Raw genomic sequence first — 15,966 nt, 5'->3', positions numbered from 1 at the left:
AACTCGCGATTTACACGTTCCTTTAATTCGGTGTTGCATCCATGGGCAATTGTAGGGGGATGTGAGCAAAATAAATTACACTGGTGCAAGACTCTGGGGTTTTTCATTGAAGGTCACGACAAAATACTACAGGTTTTCCAGACAGAATTGCTGTCTGTTATTTAAACAAATTAAACATTATATATTTTATCCGTATAATACTCATGGGATAATTACATGAAAAGTGATCAAATTACTGTTTTGTCATGCCAGGATAACCACTAATGGCATTAATGCTAAGTGCAAGCCACGTTATGGCAACACTTCATGAGGGATAGGAAGACCTGCAATGCCCGCCTGTATGCTTTCTGTCATTTCCTCCATCATAATGCGGCGTGTCTTCTTGGTGGCACTTCCGATGTGTGGAGTTATTATGACATTCTTCAGCTTTAACAAAGGGTGATCCCTGGGAAAGGAAAAGAAATACCGAGCTAGGCACTCACAGCATATTCGTTATCTATTTCATCACCTCCAGGTAAGTCAGGGAAATATTTAAAATAATTATTAAAAAAAAAAAGCCAAACAAAAACAATTACATGACCCAAGCATACTCAGAGCAGTTCAAAGTGCTGCCTAGGTTGGTGGGGTTTTATGCAACATATCCTCCAAATGAGTCAATGTGATTTTTGTTTGGCTGGGACAGAAGGATTGGGGACCTATTGTAGTCCTAGTGCACATACATCATATACTCATACTAACAAAATTATGCAACTTCTCATGTGCTCACAAAATTTTACTGTTTGAAACTCACACATACACTCATTTTATTTAAGTACATGTCCTACCTTGGCAAAGGTTCAGGATATGTCACGTCCAGAGCAGCTGCCTTAATAACTTTGTTTTGAAGGGCTTCCACCAAAGCATCCTGATCCACTACCAGACCTGGGTTACAGTAAGAAGGTTATGTTTATTTTCATATTCTGTACTGTTCTCTTACCATCCTTTTAGTCACAGTGGTTAGGCAAACAGCAGGGTTAGCCATGATCACAGTGCAGAAGCAGCAGCAGAGTGTGATGGAGTGGGAGGTATGTGCATCAGTGTTGAACAGCCGGGAATTAGGAGCATGAAATAAAGTACAGTGCCAGGCTTTATATCAGGCTGTGCCACTATATTATTATTATTATTTATTTATTTATTTATTTATTTATTTATTATTAATGTGCAGCAACACTGCATTAAATAAATAAAAAGCTTAAGTAGGAGGTTATGTAAGTATACGTGAGCTTCTAACACTCCAAGCTCACTAACACTTCAGAGACTTGCTTGCTCGTTTTTATGGGAACACTCAAATGTTTTACTGTGATACGACCACAGTCATCTAAATAATCTAGTTATCAGAGAATTTGTGGAAAATTTTAGAGTGATGGACTCCGTATTAGAGTTGAGTTTTCCCAGGACTTGTCATGCCAGCAAACCTCAATTCAGTTTTGTTTATGTTGCACCTCACCTCTGCTAATATTAATGAGAGTAGCAGTGGGTTTCATCAGCTCCAGCTCCCTCTTCCCAATCAGTTTGTGTGCCTGTGGAGTTAGGTTCACAGCCAGCAACACAAAATCTGACTGCTGGAGCAAATCATCTATCTTTTTACAGTAAACAGCTCCAACAGCACTTTCTTCTTCTTTTTTTCTGTGGGGAAAAAGCCAAAATTTAACTTCAGCACGCAAGAAACAAGAAAAAGATCAAATCACCCTTAGAGAAAAAGTTTCTTAATTGTTTTCTTCACTCCACAGTGCAAAGCAGTTAGCTGGTTATCTGACCGAAATTCAGTAAAGACTAATGTTAAGCTGTTTCCCATAATACCAAGTGAACTGTACACAAACATGCAGTTCTATATCTGTGGGGATGGAAAGTAAGAAATGAGTATCATGTAAATGCACTGAATAAATGATAAAATAAATTAATTTGTATCACAGCTTCTGGTTGTAACAGGGAATTTTTTTCCAATCCAAAAGCAAGACTGATGTATTACAAGAATTGCCTTCTCTGGGAAAAGTAACTCCTGTGAAAATTGCTGAGGAAACCCACAAGACAGAGCAGAGGTTAAATCTTCAGAAATTTGTGTCAGCAGCAGCCTAATTGCTCTGTGCATCAGCGCTGATCCACTGAAACCACAAGCACAGCAGGACCTGCTAGTGCATTTGATCCCTATCAGGACAAGTCTGGGGCATGAACTGCTTGGCTTTCTTCAGATTCCCACAAAAGAATAGGATGGGATGGGCCTGATGGGAGCAGAGGGGCAGAGAGCACAGCTAGAAGACAGTAAACAGACTGGCAAGTCTGGCTTTTTATTATCAGCTGGCTCTGGAAGGGTGAGATGTCTCTGCCTGAATCCCTGCTTCACCTAAGTTGCAGGACTTATGTCCTCCCAGACAGTTTTCTCCTTTCCTTAGTCTACTGTAGTGTCACCACCATGACAGGAAGGATCAGGGAGCCCCAACTCCCAGGGAGACCAGTGAGATATATCTCTTCCATTCCTTGCTGACTTTCTTTCTGTATAAATTGGGAAATTAATGACCATCCTGAAACAAGTGTATGTATTTTGGCACTTAAAATAAAGAGCTCAGTAAAAAGTGAAAGCACAGTACAAATAACGTTTAAAAGCAGTGACAAAATAGAGTTGCTATGGAGCTGCAACCAGCTTTACCTCTGACTCCTGTTGTGATACAAAATCTTCATTTCAAAGGCTTTGGCTCTTTCAGCCACTTTGTAACCAATGGTGCCCATTCCCACAATCCCCAGGGTCGCTCCAGAAACCTCAACTCCCAACCAGTCAGCAGGGAAATACTCTGTGTCAGGGGAGACTGCCATCTCATAGCCTTGGAGGAGGAAAAGAAGGAATTATGTCATTTAAAGGATGTTCTGGCATCTGGTTATTTTTTTTTTTTTTCACTTTTTGTTGTAGGACAAGCAGAAGCACAGAAGCAGCAACAAAATGTCATCGTGTTTCTGGACAAAAAGTGAATAATGCTGCACTGTAGATGACTGCTGACACTGATTTCTTGCTTAGGATAGAAACATATCCAGCCTCTCTTTGGCAGACAAGGGAGGTAAGGCCAAAGCAGCAACCTCCCTTGGATGTACATCACACACCTTGCCCATCATCTCTCTCTGCCTGCAGTACAGGTTATTGCACAACTGAAATGCACCTCAGCTGCTTATTCATCAGCAGGGGTAATGAAAGTGGCAGTGCCATAGATGTCACTGACATTGTAAATACTGAATGGTGGAACTGATGGATCAGTTGTGGGATCATCAAGACTTTTAGGAAGGCCATCTGATGCCCAGCAACCTTGAAGATACATCAAGGTTGGCAAGGAAAAGAAACACAGAGCATGGTGGACAGATTTCTGGACAGCTTGTTTGTGGTAACTCACATACACACACGGCAGCTTGGCAAAGACAGGTTTCAAGCCTCCTTGAAAATATTTCCTTTTAATCCCCTTTTATTATAACTTGAAAAGCAAAGCTGAAGCGAACAAGTTCAATGAATAAGTGGCTGTGGGCTGAGGGACAAGAGGCCTGAATTTAGAGCTGTCTGAAAAAAGAACACATCTACCTTGCTGTATATGCCTTTTTGGATATGCAAGTTATTGTTAACAAGACAGATAACATTTTCCTTGTCCTGCATTTTCCACATTTCTACTTTTAAGCTTACCTTTGCATCAGCACACACTGTCCGCAGGTTTTGAAGTCACTGTTTCTACAAAAACACTAAAACCATTTCAGTTATTACCTTCCACAAGTCTCCTGGAAGATGCCAGCATCAGAGCCATTCCCAGGTCTGCAGTGTCAGTGGAAACAATAAATGGAGTGTTGGACACTTTCACACCAAAGCTAGAGAGGAGGTTCAGGTCCAAGTGATCTATTCCCACTCCAGAACTTGCAACTATCCTCAAGTTTGGCAAGCTCTGGAGCAGCTCTTTGTTAACAACTGGTTTGTGATACCACATATAAATAGCTCTGATCTTTTTGCTGAGAAGTGTCTTATTTTCAAGATATTCTTTCATGGTGATGAGATGAAAATGTTTCTGCAGAAATCCAACATGGTCTTCATATACTCCATGCATCCCTCCTATACAGTCAATTAGCACATAAGGCAGTTCCTGACCCTCCATGCCCTACAAAAGCAACGAGAACCAAAAGGACATGGTCTTAAGCAATCCATTATAGCTTTTTTTTATTAAAAAACAGGAATTGATTGGCTTCATTACATGCTGTTTTCCCACTACGGAAGAGTTGGCTAAAGATAATCACTCCCACGTGCAGGAATTTTTCAGTTCTTACTGTGTTATTCAGAAGGATGTTCAATTTCCATATTATCTTAATAATACAAGAAAACATTGCTTCTGGCATGCCAACTATGCTGACACTTAGACAAATGAGTTATCAGGTGTTACTCATGTTTAATAGTCAATATTTAAAAGCCAAAGTCTTGATAATTTGAGAATGTGGCCATGTGAGTGGAAGGGTATACTTTAACCCCCAAGTTCTGCCTTTGATTGCCACTTCTGCAACTATATTCAATAATTAGCTCAGGAAAAAAAATCTCATTTAATGTTAACAGAGCTATAATTTGTCAACTACGAACTTTGGAATTGCCGATTTACTTCCTGAACATAAGTTTACCCTTTCTTTTTTCGGTCTCCTTCAGTGTCCTGACAACTCTTCACTCTGACGACTCCGGAAAGAACCAAGTCTGTGACCGCAGGTTAAAGACGAGAGACCCGCAGCTGCCCATCAGCCCAAGGCGCTCCCGCACCGCTCCCACACCGGCGGGTCAGCACCTCCCGCTCCTCCCCCGACCTCACGGAGAGTATTCCCGGTCCAGGGCCCTGGCTCGAGGTGTTTGCAGCTGTCCCGGCCGGCCTGCCAGTGAGACTAAAGATACGAAGGAGCTGGAGCGGAAAGGGAAGGGCTCCGTCCGGCCCTTAACGACGGGGGGTCGCAGAGGACCGCGGGAGCCCCCCGTGCCCAACGCGCTCGGTGCTACCGACGGTGCCACCGACCCCCCCGTGGGGCCGCGGCCACCAGAGTCCAGGGACCTCGGCGGCCACCTGGCAGAGGCGCTCCCGGTACCCCGTTCGGGGTCCTGCAGCCCCGCCGCAGCTCTCACTCACCCTGCTGGCCCCGCTCGCCGCCGCCGCGTCCGAGCCGCGCCCCCCAAGAGCAAGGGCGGAGCGGGACTCGCCGCGCCCAGCCGGGACTGCCCGGACGCCTGCACCCCCGCCCGGGCCGAGCGGGTAGGAGAGGCGGTGCAAGGGCACGGGAGCTGCACTCCAATCCCTCGGGAAGCCGAGAGACAGCAACGGGAGTTTGCAAATGGTTGTGTGGTTTTTAAAAAGTGTGTCGTGTTTCTGCGCTATTTGTGATTTCAAAATAAAAGGGATTTTGCATTAATGCCCAGCACACTTTTTCCCCCCACAGTGTCTTCAAAGGCCAGCTGTGGTCTGGTGTCTCTGTTGGTCATTACACATAGTCATTGCACAGGAGTTAATGTGGGATGAAGAGTTGTCTCTGACCGGCAAACACCAGTGATAGCTCTCATTGCACACACGAATGTTTTTTCCAACCTAAATGATTCTCAGAATATCCTCAAAACCTCTCTTTGAGAGTAAAGCAACTGGGCCAGGCTTAGGTCCTTAGGCACTACAGCTCTTACCCCACCCACAGGCAGTCCTGTGTGTATCCCAGCTAACAAATGCATGAAAATTTTCTAGGCAAGGTTACTTGCACTGTAGATCATACATTGTTTTGGGTTGGAAGAGACCTTAAAGATCATCTAATTTCAGCCCTCCAGCTGTGGACAGGAATGCCTTTCACTAGACCAGGTTGCTTGAAGCCTCATCCAACCTGGCCTTGAACACTTTGAAGGATGTCCCTCGACCTCTCTGGGCAACCTGTTCCAATGCTTCGCTACCCTCTGAGTTAAGAATTTCTTCCTAATATTGAAACTAAACTTAACATCCTTCAGCTTAAAGCCATTCCTCCTTGTTCTATCAGTACATGCCCTTGTAAAAAGTCCCTCTCCAGCTCTCTTGTGGGCCCCTTTTAGATACTGGAAGGCTGCTATAACGTTATCCTGGAGCCTTCCTTCTCCAGGCTGAACAACCCCAACTCTCTCTGTCTTTCCTCATAGGAGAGGTGCTCCATCCCTCTGATCATCTTCATGGCCCTTCTCTGGACTCACTCCAATAGGTCCATGTCTTTCCTGTGCTAGGGACCCCAGATCTGCACACAGCACTCCAGGCGGGTCTCACGAGAGCAGAGTAGAAGGGCAGAGTCACCTTCCTCAACTTCCATCCCTGGAGATGGAGGCTGGGAAGCACAGCTTCAGTACTGGGTTTACTGAGGGTGCATTGAAATGATCCTCCTTGCTGGTCAGCAGCCACTGGGGAGGAGGCCTAGCTTCTGTGATGCCAGCAGCTCAGGAGCCAGGACACACTACTGCTGTGGGCACCAGGAATCCCTCTCCTTCCTGCCACACTAAGAAATAACCAGCCATGGGGTGCTGCTGTGTCTCTCCTGACTGCTGTAGTGCTTTTAAAAGAATGGATTACAAAATCCCATCATCTTGAATTCTATCAAATACATTTTAATACGCTGAACATTAAGGCAGTCAAGATTAATACCAAATCCTCTATAAAATTACAAATAAAAAGATAAAATACAATAACATTTCATAGTAATTATATAAAACCACATATTGTTCTTGTTATCCTGGTAATGATTTTTTAGTATGATTTGCTTACATGAATTTCAAGTTCAGACATTTAAAGCAAAAATTCATTAACTAGCAAGTAGGAAAAATTTACTAGCAATTAACTAGCAAGTAGCAAAAATTCATTAACTAGCAACTAGATTCTTAGTTAAGTCCACTTGAATTTTCTTCCTTAAAAAAACCCGAACAAACTATAAAATGCTTACACATTACCTGTTTCATATCCAAAACTTCCAAACTGCTTTGCTGATAAGATGTAATGGGTGATCTTTTAACTTACTGCTCACTGTTACCTGAGATCAAAGGACCACTGTAAAGTCCCTCTCAAAGTTATTCTCCCTATGAATTGAGAACGGAGGCCTATCTAAACATTTTAGTTCTGAAGGAAAAAAAAACCACTGAAAGCACAACATGGGAGTTTTTTCCTTTATATATCAAATCAACAAATTTGAATGAACAAAATGAAGGAACAATTTGTTAGAGGAGCCAGAAAATAATAATTAAAGGAATGTTACTGTTTTTTAAGCAAAAATCCAGGACATACCTATCAAATGTGAAGAAAATGGGTGTGTTATGTGGTTAGATGTGGAGAGAATCAGATGGCTTCAAAGTTTTTTTGTGCAACTTGAACATCTAATTTTAAAGCTATAGTTCAGGAGCTGATACATCTCTATTGGAGATACATCTGTATAGCAACATATGTGACAGAAGAAGACAATTGTACAAGAGCACTACCATGTTCTAAATATATTTAATTTATAGAGTACCTTATAGACCTCCACATAGTCTGTTCAGCTAAACCACATTGTGTTGCTGTGTGCTATTAGTTTTCTATAATAGAAAGGGATCTGTTATACCAGCATTGTACAGAGCACTCTGAAATGGGTCTGTGGCTATGTGAAGTATTGCGTAGTTTGTGAACTTCATCCCATCATTAAATATTACCACTGGTGTCCATGTAATCCTGCAGGGTGAGCTGATGCCTGCAGTGTTAAAAAGGTGCTTGTGCAATAACTGTTTCTTAGGTTTAGGCTTTTGAAGTATTGCGTTACCCTAAAAGACTTTCATGCATTTCCCAGCTGGGTTGTATAGACTAGCTTAAGCATGAAACTGGACAAGGACGTACATTTCCTCTGTCTACATTATGTGTAGGCAAAAAAAGCTGAGGCAGGAAATCTATATTCATAAGCTTGAAATAGGTTTGTCTTAAGGGAAACAACATAAGAATAAAAACCTTTAGAGCTGATAGGGGGAAAGAAAATAATAAAAAGAGATGTGTTATCCTTTCACACATCAATTAGGGAGCACTTCACTGGGCATGGGGAGACCATTTAGAGCTGCTAGTATGTTTTCAACTGCTTCCTCTGTTATCATGTAAGTGGTCTTGTCTGTTTTAATGCCGAGGTGAGGCGTTATAATGACATTCTTTAATTTTAACAAAGGATGATCTCTGGAAAAAAAGAAAAAAGAGTTGTTATCTACTGTTGTTCATCCAAATATAGAGGACTCCTACTTTAGCTTTTGCACTTTATTTGAAGTTAATTTGATATAACAAGTCCCACTTAGAACCACAGAACCTGATCACCTGTGCTGAAGTAATTTTGGACTGTAAGAGGACACGTTAAGAGTTTATACTGTGCTCTTTTCTCCAGAAACAGATTTTTGCCATTAGGCAGCAATTCAAACTATGTCAGAAGAGAGGATTAATTCTTCTGACATATTCACACTACACAATGGTCTGAGCTTTAGTTATTCATTCCCACACAGGCATAACAAGACCAAACTCCTCCCAAAGCCAAAATGCAGCCAGCGCAATTAACTCTGAGAGGCACCATCCTGGTAGAGGCATCCTTTAACAGAAGCCAAGCAGCTTCTGGGCCCAAGAGGGCTACAGTACTTCAGCCTCATATTGTGGAAGGAAGCCTGTGGGGAAGGACATCTGGGGGCAATGCAGCAGGTCTCAGAAGAGATGGCTGAAGCAGCTTTCACCCATTCATGGCAAGTTGCACCTTCTAATAAAGCAATCTGCAAGTGAAGCACTGCTGCAGCTTCACAGGGTGATTCTACAGAGGTGGTCTAATGCTCTCCCTGCCTCCTGCTGTTTTCTGGCACCCAGGCTTCCCCTTGGCCTGTTATCAGCCCCAACATCTGATCTGCATTCCATTCATATTCATGGCACTTTTATCCAAACCCCCATCCCAGGGAGCGCTGTGGCTGCCTCAACCACATCCCTGCCTGCTGCAGGGATATCTTCAGCCTTGGCAGGGCTCACCCATCCTTTCCAAGAAATAAGCAGAGATGACAACCTGGGCAGTGGTTCTGGGTAGGTTACATCCAAAGCCGCGGCCCAGATAACACCAGTCTGCAGAGCCATCACCAGCGCCTCTTGGTCAACTACTGCACCTGGTTTGGAATAAGAGTGTCTGTGAGTGCAACTTGTGTTTCAGGTAATGAGCTCAGAGTGAAAGGAGAATGAAAGAGGAGAGAGAGGAATTTTTGCCATGCCCACGTGCACCACCTGCAGAGTGGCTGCAGCTGGCCCATGCTTTCTGGCCAGTCAACTGTTCTGGATGGTACCTCGGCTGATGTTAACCAGAGTAGCTGTGGGTTTCATTAGCTCCAGCTCTCTTTTCCCAATCAGGTTGCGTGTCTGAGGTGTCAGGCTCACCGCCACCATAACAAAATCTGCCTGCTGGAGTAAGCTGTCTATCTTTTTGCAGTAAGTGGCACCAACAGCTTGTTCCTCTTGCGCTTTCCTAGTGGGAGGAAAAGTATTTCAGGGCATCAGTCATGAAAATATTCTCTTCATTGATGTCACCACTATACAAACTAAAGGATCTGATTATCACATCCATGTAGCAAATAGGTGGCAAATTTAGGCTCAGCTGGATGTTTAGACCCTTCTGGAAGGCTTCAAGCCCTACAGCAGGGGATGGATTGCATGCCTGCCTCTCAACCACTGCAGTGCAGAGTCCAGGGGCTTCTTATAAAGTCTGCAAATGGACTAAGGCTAAGCACTGGAGCAGATGGCAGCACATGGTCCATTCTCCATGATTCCCAGTGGGGAAGGTGCTCAAACCAGAGCAGTGTTATTCACCAGAACTCATCCATGTAAGCTCTGAGGATGCTGGTGGTCCTCATCCTGTTGGCACCCTCAGTAAGCCTGTCATTTTTCATAAGTGAAATCAGCAAGGCAGCTCTTAGCCAGGCTTCTGGCTGTCCTAGGATTTCTACAGAGTTAAGTGTTCAGCAGAAAAGTTATCAAAGTAGAGAGGGATTTATAGTTTTAATTTTTCACAATAAAAAGGAATACTTTCCCATTCTTTGTAAATTTAGCCTCCTGAACTTTGGGACCTAAAGAAGCAATGACAGGAGATCCTGTGTACAATTTTCTGCTCCTGATTGCAAGAGAAGGGCTTTATTTCCTCCCTAATCTAGAAATAAAGAGGTCACACTAAGAAAATAACTTCAGAACTTTGGATCATGTGTCTCCTAACACATGCACTTCATTAGTTTCTTTCAGTGTACAGGTCAATAACCAGAGAATACGTAGGAACAGAACAGACTGGAACTACAGCCAATTTTCAGCATGCAGAATGCATCTTGATTCAACACATAAGCTTGAAGTGTAAAGGTACTTTAAAATAAAAAGGTTTTTAATTTCTGTTGCACTGCACATTGATCATTCATCACAGCACTCTTACATAAATATTACTTTAAAGACTGAAAAATATTAAACAGAGGAAGATAGTGATGATCCACAGGGAAAAAAAAAGAGTTGTGCCTTTTGTTATATTTGTTTTGAATGGTTTATGAAGAAATTCTGAAAGATCTTAAGGAGGGTGTTCACTAGTACTTTTTTTAATGTGAGTTTGCTCAGCTGTTCTTCTGAGTAACAGAAATGCCAAGCAAGGCTAAAAATTTCTGGCCTCATTCACCCTTCTGATTTGACTAGGGCTAGCTAGAGCAGTGACCCTCCTTCTGCAGTCTGCATATGGAGAGAATCACTGAAAGCCACATGTCCTAGCATTGCAGCTTCTCCCTTCAGTCAGAGGGAGTAAAGTTCTCTCAGGGTAGGTCATGGTTTGTTCTGCTTGTTGTCTGCACCTTGCCTGATTGGAAGGGCCTCAAGTTATATATGGGGATCTTGCTTGCTTTTACAGTGAAGAGTCCTTGTGCTGAATGTCTAACAAGGATCAGATTCCCAGACTCACAAGTTAGGAGGGGCTAAAAATAAAAGGTGAAATAAGGTTAAATACTTGCTAAAATGGCTTGAGGAGAAAGAGGGTTTTCTCAAGAATAGCTCTCAAGTTAATCAAATTGTGGCAAGTATATGTTTCTTAGTTTTCCAGACACTGAGTTTCAACAAGATCCCTCAAAATATGCAGTAAAAATAAACAAAAGGTAGAGTTATGTGTCACTATAGTATGATATGATAAGAATAAAAAAAAAAAAGTACAAGCTTGATTTCCATTTTTCTGCTCATATCTGCAGGAAACCTTGAAATTTCTAATATAAAACCTCAATTAAGTTTCCAAGTGTTTAATCACCAAGTAACTCTTTACAGGACTGATTTAAGGCAACTATTCTCTTTTTTTTCCTTTTGTTTCAATCTTGGCCCTATTCCCTCAGTTTTTGCTACACTTCTGACATAATTCCTTGAAAAGAAAATACTGGCTACCTAGAAGAGAGTTTCTGCTGCACTTAAGGTCAGGACATATATTTACCTCTGTGTCCTGTTGTGGTACAAAATCTTCATTTCAAATGCTTTGGCTCTCAGAGCAATCTTATATCCAATGCGGCCCATGCCAATGATCCCCAGAGTAGCTCCAGAAACTTTAACTCCCAGAATATCAGCTTCACAGTAATCCATACTTGAAGAAATCGCAATGTGATGGACTGCAAGAAAAATACTCAAATATGAGAAGTGAACGGAGTCCAACACAGAGGAACAAGGCAAAAGAATCTGAACTTGTTGTGCTACTACAGCACACTTCTAATGATTACAAACGCATGATTTTGTAATGCCCTAGGTAACTCCCTAATATATCATCTTTCCCTCCTACCTGTATATATGACTTTCTCATTTATTCTTACTATACTACAGAAAGCCTTTTGATGTAATTTCTCCCAAAAATCCTTTTACTGTTTTAGACTTATGAAAATATTGCCCTGTTCTTCATCAACAATCAAAATAATTATTGCCAATAACAATGCAGAGTTTGGAAATGTCACGTGGAGAACACCACCAGATATTTGGTTTGCTTATTTAGAATAAGAAGTTTCCTGTTCATATCTGTCACTCTGCTTTGAAAGAAAAGTGCAACTGCTTTAAAAATCACTATGGCAATTTCCATAATTACCTGTTAAGCCTGCACAATTTTGGATAGTTCTACAACACATAAAATACAGTTATATACACAAAGTCAGCACTTATTAATCTGCTAGGAAGATGACAAGCTTCTGATACTTCAGTCTTCTGATATTGCCAGCTTATCTAGAACATAAGCAGAATGTTGTTAAAGTATAAAAAAAAAGACTCAGGGGAAAAAAACTCAGTCATGTGAGGGCAGAGCTGTCAGAAATGCCACCAGGGATAGTTTATGTAGATGGGAACAAGGAATTAATCTCCCCTTTAATCTGTCTCCTCCTTGTGACATAGAAACAGATTTAGAGTGAGACAACCCTCCTTTGAGTTTCTACGAATGCTGTGGTGCAGGATTTGGCAAGTCAAAGTCAGGTAAATTTAATAGGATAAACCTGGGGGATCTTTTCCTGAAGCAAGAGGCATTCTAACAAAGGCAAGAGTAGCTCTATTTGGGGAAATAGCAAGAAAAAATTGTTGAAAAAAATAGAAAGGATGTTATAAGCAGAAAAGGGAGCAGCTGCTTTATTACTCTCTATTGCCCCTTAAATGCCCCAATTCTGCACCAATCCATTTCAGTCCCCAAGAATATGCCCATGCCTCTATCAGCATTGTGGATCCCTTCCAACTTATTATTCTATGATTCTATATACCCTTGTTCTGCTTCACTGTTGTCTCAAACACTAATTTATTCTGCCAGCCTGTGGCTCCAGCGATTGATCTTTGGCATCTCCTTCTTTTGGTTATAGCATTGTAACACTGTCACATTGAAAAGCACATCTTATGTCGGTCAAATGTCATAGTCACTGAAAATGCACTGCTGCAGAAGGTAATGGAATTTAAAGGTTTTGTATGCAGAAAGCACACATCAGTGTGTTGTTCACCTGAAACTGTTACATTAAGTCTACAGCCATACTTATTTTAAAAACTAAATTCCAATTTCTAGGAACACTTGGTCCATAAAGCAGGAAGTTGTATTTAAATTAATGTGATTAGATTCTGGTCAAGTATTTACAACCCTGTGAAAACTAAATTCATATGATTTTATTTATATGTGGTTGAAATATAGGTTATATATGTCTATGTATAATGTAACAATTTAAGTACATTTATCACACTTAATTCACATTTTATGTGAAACTATGTGCATTACACATAACTCTATAAGAAAATTCAAGTTAATGGTAGGTAAATCTTGTATGACTTTTAGAAGTCACAAAAGAATTGAGATGTTACCTTCCACTAGTCTTCTAGCAGATGCTAGCAGCAAAGCCATCCCAGCATCTGCTGTGCTGCTGCAAACAGCACGTGGAGCATTAGCCATCTTCACACCAAAGCTAGCTATAAGTTTCAGATCCAGGTGATCCATCCCCACTCCTGAATTTGCAATCACTTTCAAGTTTGGCAGGCTCTGGAGGAGCTCTTGGTCAATGACTGGTTTGTGCCACCACATATAGATTGCTTGGACCTTTCTGCTTAAATGCTTCCTGTTTTCAAGCAATTCCTTCATGGTGATGAGGTAGAAATGTTTCCTCAGGAATGCCACATGGCTGTGCAGTATCCCACGTATGCCACCGATTTCATTTACCAAAAGCCCAGGTAGTTCTCCTCCTTCCATGATCTGCACAAAAAAGAAAGACACAAATCATCAGAAGACAGACATGTAATTATTTCCAGACATTTTAAAGAATAATCACTGTCATGTCCTGTTTCATGACATCTATAGCAAAGAGATCCTATAAACCATGTATTTAGATAGGAAAGTAAGCAAAGCAAGACAAGAAAGCAGCTGTTTTCAATATACTACCTGTTACATACATACATACATACATGTGTACACGCACACACATGGATATTCACACAATCAGGCCTGAACAAGTTCTGCCCTCCGTGGTCTCCAAGATTTCATATTACTGCTACCATGCTCAAAACACAACAGTTACTTCTCATCAATTACTTAGCTTCAGACCATCAACAGTCTAGTGCAGTAAATCTCCTTTGCTACCCCAAAATCAAAAATCACCTTGTCTAAGTAGTTTGGAAAAATGTCAGACCAAATCTAGTTCATGAAAATAAACTGCACAGTTTCATCATGAACTTTGAGTTACCAGGTTAATTTTTAAATGCATCATTGCAGATATTTTTGCAGTCTCCTGTCCTGGAGAAATCCCAGTGACTGCAGTGCCTTCTCCTGAGCCTATCATAAATTAACAAAATAATAGATGCTAAGGCAAGTGTTTTCCGAGAAGGACTTATGCACTCAAAACTAGTTGATATTTTTGGTTTTTTTCAGGAATCACTGACCATCTGGTTTTGGTTCCCAGAGGGTCTGTGAATTAACAGTTGCTTTTTTCGTTTGTTTGGGTTGTTTGTTTTTGTTTGGTTGGTTGGTTTGGGGTTTTTTTGTTGTTGTTGTTGTTGTTTTAAATAGACTATTTATAGCTGCTTTGATTTTCTACAGCAATCTTGGGAAGAGTGGGGGGTCGAGTGTTCAAGGGCTGAAGACCTTGGAAACCCCTATAGCAATACTTTCTGTTGCCTTGTTAGTAGTATTTCAGTATTTGCATTTGAATGTCTAATTCTTGGGTTTGTCTACACTTCCTGTGCTAAAACTTCATTTTACCATTCCTTCAAGAAGCCTGACCATATTGCAAAATAACAGAAAGGCTTCCTGACTTTAGGGGGGTGACAAACACTTTACTGAATTTTCTGACTTTGTTGCTTGCTCCTAGGAAAGAGAATGTAATAAAAAGCTTGGCCCTGGGCTGCAAATTAGGACTGACCACTTATTTCGCTTTAGGCTGTGCTCTCACCCATGTGATTTCAATGGTAGTTCACCATTGTTTCGTGGCCAGTCAAGATAAAAGCATCAATTTTTGTCTTCCTGGAGGAACAAAATCTCCTGGGATTTACTTTGTTTTTCAAAGGATCACCTCAGGAAAATCAAAGACACTTTTTGAACGATTGTCATTGCTTTAACATGTAGATGAAGCAGAATTCTCCTTACATTAGGAAAAATTTAGGCCTACAATTACTTCAAAGGACATTTCTTCAGTGTTTTGGTATAAAAATAGAATATTGCAATATTGCCTGAAAAATGTGTCAGGATACAGTCAAATTTCTGCAGAGAATTAAAGCTCATTCATCTTTAATAGATTTCAGAGTGTTACACAAACTGCTTGGTGTACTTGCTTATCATTCTGTAGCAGCAAGTACTGGGAACAGAACAAGGGTATGCAACACCCCAATTTTGAAGCCTCAGGTTCAACTGGGAATATTACTTCTATTTAAGGCTTCAAAAGAACCAAACTTTTAAAAAGGCTTTAGTTCATTATTACCTCGAATTCATGCCCAGAGGAAACAGTGCCATGCTTTCTCTAAGGGAATTTCTTTCAACTTAGTGAGAAAATAAACATTTCGGTAAAAGGTTTTACAGGGATAGTGTATAAACAAGGCAGAAGTATTTCACCAAAACACCCAGCACAAAGGTCCAGTCCACAAAAGCACCCCTACAAAGTAACCAGTACACCAGCTTAGTAAACACGAGTCATTGGTTCTAAGTTACTCAAGGAAAATTACGGTAAAGGAAAAAGTTAAAGAAAAGTAAAGGAAAGAGTAAAGGAAGAACAGAGATTAATAAGAATAGAGAAAGAGAAGAGAAGAAATAGAATAAGAGAAAAATAGTTACAGCCGAGGATCCGATGGCTCACACAAGGCCAGCCAGAAGAGAAACACCCCCACAGAGTGAGCCCCGTGGTCCCACATTTATAAGGTTCGGCCAGCATGGTCAAGCCTCGCAGGCGGGACATGCAGGTCATTGACCACTCAGTACGCCGCTGGCCAG

General features: G+C 41.4%; 2 protein-coding genes across 6 annotated transcripts; both read right to left on the bottom strand.

Moving 5' to 3' along the window:
• Positions 1-86: 86 nt before the first annotated feature.
• Positions 87-5,260, bottom strand: LOC135419692 (probable 2-ketogluconate reductase). 4 transcript variants are annotated; one of them, XM_064666423.1, is made up of 7 exons: positions 5,157-5,260; positions 4,848-4,917; positions 3,773-4,157; positions 2,684-2,855; positions 1,487-1,665; positions 825-921; positions 87-445 (listed from the first exon to the last, which is right to left on the bottom strand). In XM_064666423.1, the coding sequence occupies exons 3-7, from the start codon at positions 4,152-4,154 to the stop codon at positions 292-294; spliced, it is 984 nt and encodes a 327-aa protein (XP_064522493.1). In that variant the 5' UTR covers positions 4,155-4,157; positions 4,848-4,917; positions 5,157-5,260; the 3' UTR covers positions 87-291. The 4 variants fall into 4 exon arrangements, with proteins under 4 accessions (XP_064522493.1, XP_064522483.1, XP_064522480.1 ...); XM_064666413.1 differs by lacking the exon at positions 4,848-4,917 and having other exon boundaries at positions 5,157-5,241; XM_064666410.1 differs by lacking the exons at positions 4,848-4,917; positions 5,157-5,260 and adding an exon at positions 4,666-4,788.
• A 1,350-nt stretch (positions 5,261-6,610) lies between these two features.
• Positions 6,611-15,931, bottom strand: LOC135419686 (probable 2-ketogluconate reductase). 2 transcript variants are annotated; one of them, XM_064666378.1, is made up of 6 exons: positions 15,811-15,931; positions 13,359-13,743; positions 11,485-11,656; positions 9,335-9,513; positions 9,064-9,160; positions 6,611-8,207 (listed from the first exon to the last, which is right to left on the bottom strand). In XM_064666378.1, the coding sequence occupies exons 2-6, from the start codon at positions 13,738-13,740 to the stop codon at positions 8,051-8,053; spliced, it is 987 nt and encodes a 328-aa protein (XP_064522448.1). In that variant the 5' UTR covers positions 13,741-13,743; positions 15,811-15,931; the 3' UTR covers positions 6,611-8,050. The 2 variants fall into 2 exon arrangements, with proteins under 2 accessions (XP_064522448.1, XP_064522459.1); XM_064666389.1 differs by lacking the exon at positions 15,811-15,931 and adding an exon at positions 14,146-14,253.
• Between the last annotated feature and the right edge of the window lie 35 nt (positions 15,932-15,966).

The sequence above is a fragment of the Pseudopipra pipra genome, chromosome 1 (genome assembly GCF_036250125.1).
Source record: "Pseudopipra pipra isolate bDixPip1 chromosome 1, bDixPip1.hap1, whole genome shotgun sequence".
Taxonomy (NCBI): Eukaryota; Metazoa; Chordata; class Aves; order Passeriformes; family Pipridae; genus Pseudopipra; species Pseudopipra pipra.
The sequence above is the reverse complement of the archived record's forward strand: the minus strand, read 5'-3'. Positions and strand labels throughout refer to the sequence as shown.